The 4160-nt window shown below is 57.4% G+C and overlaps 1 protein-coding gene across 1 annotated transcript; it reads right to left on the bottom strand.

The window, feature by feature from the left end:
* Positions 1-729: 729 nt before the first annotated feature.
* On the bottom strand, positions 730-3008 carry LOC120655210 (berberine bridge enzyme-like Cyn d 4). The gene has a single exon (XM_039932958.1). It carries the CDS (start codon positions 2499-2501, stop codon positions 804-806), a length of 1698 nt encoding a protein of 565 aa, XP_039788892.1. The 5' UTR covers positions 2502-3008; the 3' UTR covers positions 730-803.
* Positions 3009-4160: the final 1152 nt, after the last annotated feature.

Below are 4160 nucleotides of genomic sequence, written 5' to 3'. Positions count from 1 at the left end.
TCGTGTCGGCGAAGACGGGTAGTCACACTGTCTGCGACCCCCTCCTCTCCTTCTCATGCACAGCTACGGTGCGCCGCCGTCGGTTCTCCTGTCGCTGCCTTTGACCAGCCGCAAGGAGCAGCCACCGGGACGAAGGAAGGCGCCACCGTCGAGCTGGACGGGTTCCGCCGTGCAGATCTGGGCTCCGGATGGCCGGATCCGGCAACGACGGGATGAACGGGTGGCCGTCGACCACCACAGGCACGGAGGAAAGTGGACTAGGGTGGTGGCGGCTAGGGTTTTGGAGATGCCCGAGCCGCCCCATCTCGTCCAATGGCGCCAACGACCACGCTGCATGAAGAACCGAGCAACGGGCCGACGATCTGGGGTGGGAGCCGAGCCGAAATTCTTGGTCGCGGCCACCGCCGGGAGCCATGGGCGCTGCCTCGTCCGTCGATATGGAGGAGCCGCGCGCCGGCGGTCGGGGATCCCGCGCCGCGCGCACGACAGGGCTCCACGGCAGGCGCCTCCATGGGAGCCGCCGTGTGCAGATCGCGATTTGGGGCAAGGAACAGGGGAGAGGTGGGGAGGTTCGAGAGAAAGGAAGCGGTGGACGAGGTGCGAGCGGGCGCCGGTTGTGCGGCTCCGCCGCTGGCCGCCACCGCCGCCGGCCAGTGGCAACGGAGGCGGCCTCGCCCTAGTCTACCTATGGATTATGTAATTTATTTTATAATTAATCTACATTTAATATTTTAAATATTTGTTGGAATATATCTGATGTGACATTTTGCACCAAAATTTTACACCATCAAACCAACCCTGTCTCACTCACTCTGTCTCTGCCTGTCCCCTGCAACATCTGCCACAAGCAGGGGAGGGATGCTCTGCTCGCTCCAGAACACCTGCTCGGGATCCACCTCGGCCTTCACCATGGCCAGCCTCCTGAAGTTGCCCCTGAAGTACATCTCCCCCCACTCCCTGGCCGCCTCGTAGGTCGTCTCCCCCTCCACGTTGCGCCCCAGGTCCAGGTCCCTGAAGTTGATGTACGCCGCCCGGGGCCTCGAGCTCGCGTACGGGGCCATGAACCCGTGCACGCCTCGCACCCACCCCAGGTGCCCGTCCTCGCGCGACACGTTCGCGTCGCCGCCCCACTTGACGAAGTACTGCACGTTGTACAGGTACCCTCGCCGGTGCGCGTACGGCGTGGCGGACTCCGGCGTCGCGCCCATCGCGCCGCCCTGCGGGTCGATGTCGATGGACCCGCCCCTGTCCTCGACGACCCGGTCGAGGAGCCCGGCCAGGCCGGCGGCCGGGATCGGGGAGGTCAGGTAGTCCAGCTTGATCTTGTAGTAGTCCTTGGGCTGCAGGCTCCGGTCGAGCAGCACCTCGGCGGGCTGGCCGCCATTGGTGTAGCCGTAGAAGTAGAGCATGGATTGGATCCAGCTCATGTCTCTGCAGTCGCCGGGCTTCACGCCGAGCTCCGGCAGATGGGTGCTCATCTCGGCGACCATGCCGCTGCAGTTGCCAAGGAACAGCGACTTGAAGACCACCAGCGGGTGCCTCTCGCCGGCGGCGTCGAGCTCGGGTTCCATGGCCACCTTGACGAACAGGTCGTCGGGGAGCGCGTGCGCCACGCGCTGCCATTTCGTCAGGAGGCGGAGGGTTGATTGGGTCCGCTGCTGGTCTCCGCGCCGGACGACGCGGCGGGCGGTGAAGGCGGACACGACGCGCGGCACGGGCACCAGCCGCACCGTCCACGAGACCACGACGCCGAAGCTGCCGCCGCCGCCGCCGCGGAGCGCCCAGAAGAGGCCCTCGCCCATGGCGTCCCGGTCCAGGAGCCTCCCCTCCGCGTCCACCACCTCGGCGCCCACCACGTTGTCGGCGGCGAGGCCGTGCTTCCGCATCATGGGCCCGAACCCGCCGCCGCTGAGGTGGCCCCCGACGCAGACCGTGGGGCAGATCCCGGCGGGGAACCCGAGCGCCCCCCGGCTCTCGCGGGCCACGGCGTAATAGAGCTCGCCGAGCGTGGCGCCGGGGCCGACCCGCGCCTCGCGCCGCGCCGCGTCCACGCGCACGTCGCGGAGCGCGGCGACATCGACGACCGCGAAGGGGCGGGCCCCGGCGGCGCGGGGGCCGACTGATCGGTAGGAGAGGCCCTCGTAGTCGTGGCCACCGCTGCGGGCGCGGACCGTGAGCCCGTGGCGCCGGCAGCAGGCGACGCAGGCCCGCGCCTCGGCGACGGTCGCCGGCGTGAGGAGCAGCGCCGGGCGCGGCGTCCGCGGCGAGGCGAAGCGGAGGTTCTGGATGGTGGCGTTCAGGAGGGAAGGGTAGGAGGGATCCGACGGCGCGTGGACGATCCGGGACGGGTCGGCGGTGGCCGGCGAGACGCCGGCGACGCACCGGAGGAAGCTCTCGCGGAGGGCGGCGCCGGCGACGTTGTGTTCTTGCTCCTGCGGGGAACAGGGCGAGGCTGCGAGGAACAGAAAGAGGAGAGAGAGGTGCCCGAATCTTGGCTGCATCACCGCCTTCGTCTTGCTGCTGGCCTCGCCTTCTTCCACCTCCAGCTGCAGTGCTCTTGCTGTGGCTAAGCAAGGATGGATGAGTTAGGACTTAGGACTTGGGATTCAACAATGTTGGTGATGCGATTGTGACAGCCTTTGAAAAATAAGAAACCGAAAGGACGCGAATAGAGGACACACACACACACACACAAATCTTCGCTCCGCTGGCTGTAATCTGCAGGATTTCAAAACGAGATTGTTTTTTTGCTCCTACACCCGAAGTCCTTGGTAATACCTTCCTATTGTAATCCAAACTCGTCTTCATCCCCGGCTGCCAATTTTGCAAAAAGGGGTGTACGAATTCTTTCAAAATCCTAGCAGACTGAGCCAATTTTGCCACTCCTGGCCTTGTGGATTGCATTCTATCTCCCCCTTTTTTTTCTGATGGAGCTATTGGAGTATTTTAGAAACTTTTCTAGCTACTATGTGCTTCTTCCTTGTGGAAACCTTCGAAAAATTTTCTCCATGTAAAAATCCTCTACATGCCATTCGGTAGCATACATGGAATGAATTACCCCCTCCATTCAGGTTTGATTGATATATTTTCATATGGCACAATGACTAAAGGCATCAAATATGCTTATCAATCTAATAAATGCAACATAGTTTTTTTATTGGTCCTCTAATGTTTTAACTGAAAATTACTCGTTTTTAGAGCTATTTATTGTCACGGTCCATGCCAATAGTAAATATAGCTATCATTTTTGAATATTTGGATTTTTGAAATATAACTATTAAAAGTGAATGGAGGGACTATATTTTTAATGACACGGAGGGAATTTACTCGTCTGAAAACGCCCGTGGTTGTTCTCTCGTGCTATGAACAGTAGTGCGGGAATCTTTCATGCATGGAGGTCTAAACGAAGTCTATTTGCAAAATTTTTTCACAGATAGGTGTAATTTTATGCGACGAATCTAATGAGCCAAAAAAATTTCCGATTGGCTACAGTGATGCTACAGTAACTATCGTCTAAACGTGCAGTCAAAGGTCTCATTAGATTCGTCTTGCGAAGTAGCGCAGAGATTGTAAAATTAGTTTTACAAACTGAGTTCATTTAATATTAATAATTATTGGTCAAAGTTCCCTAGCATAATTTGTGCTAGGGAACCAAACAGGAACGGACCAACCGTGAGTCAGTCAGTTGCGCTGTCATTTTCAGGTGCCACAAACTTTCAACGGTAGCTCAGCCCGAATGCGACTAGGGATGGCAACGGGTATATACCCGTCGGGTAGTGGCCACCCATACCCGTACCCGTTAGGATTAAATTTTACCCCTCGGGTTACCCGTACCCGCATACGGGTAAGAAAATGATTCCATACCCATACCCGCCGGGTAATTTTTACCCGTCGGGTAACCCACACCCGAAATCATACCCGAATATTACATGTAAATATTAGACATTCACATAAAAAATAAATCATTACAAGCTTCATTTCAACAAATTAATGGCTCATATGGGTTAACATGAGTTAGAGAGGGTTCAACAATATATATACTAGGAGGGTTTAATTGGATTTGAGCTAAATTCATAGGTCATATGGGCTAAAATGAGTTAGATACTTAGACTCATTTGTTTTTCCTGCGGGTATTTCTTACCCACGGGTAGGCGGGTATG

The sequence above is a fragment of the Panicum virgatum genome, chromosome 1N, assembly GCF_016808335.1.
Source record: "Panicum virgatum strain AP13 chromosome 1N, P.virgatum_v5, whole genome shotgun sequence".
NCBI classification, from domain to species: Eukaryota; Viridiplantae; Streptophyta; class Magnoliopsida; order Poales; family Poaceae; genus Panicum; species Panicum virgatum.
The sequence above is the reverse complement of the archived record's forward strand: the minus strand, read 5'-3'. Positions and strand labels throughout refer to the sequence as shown.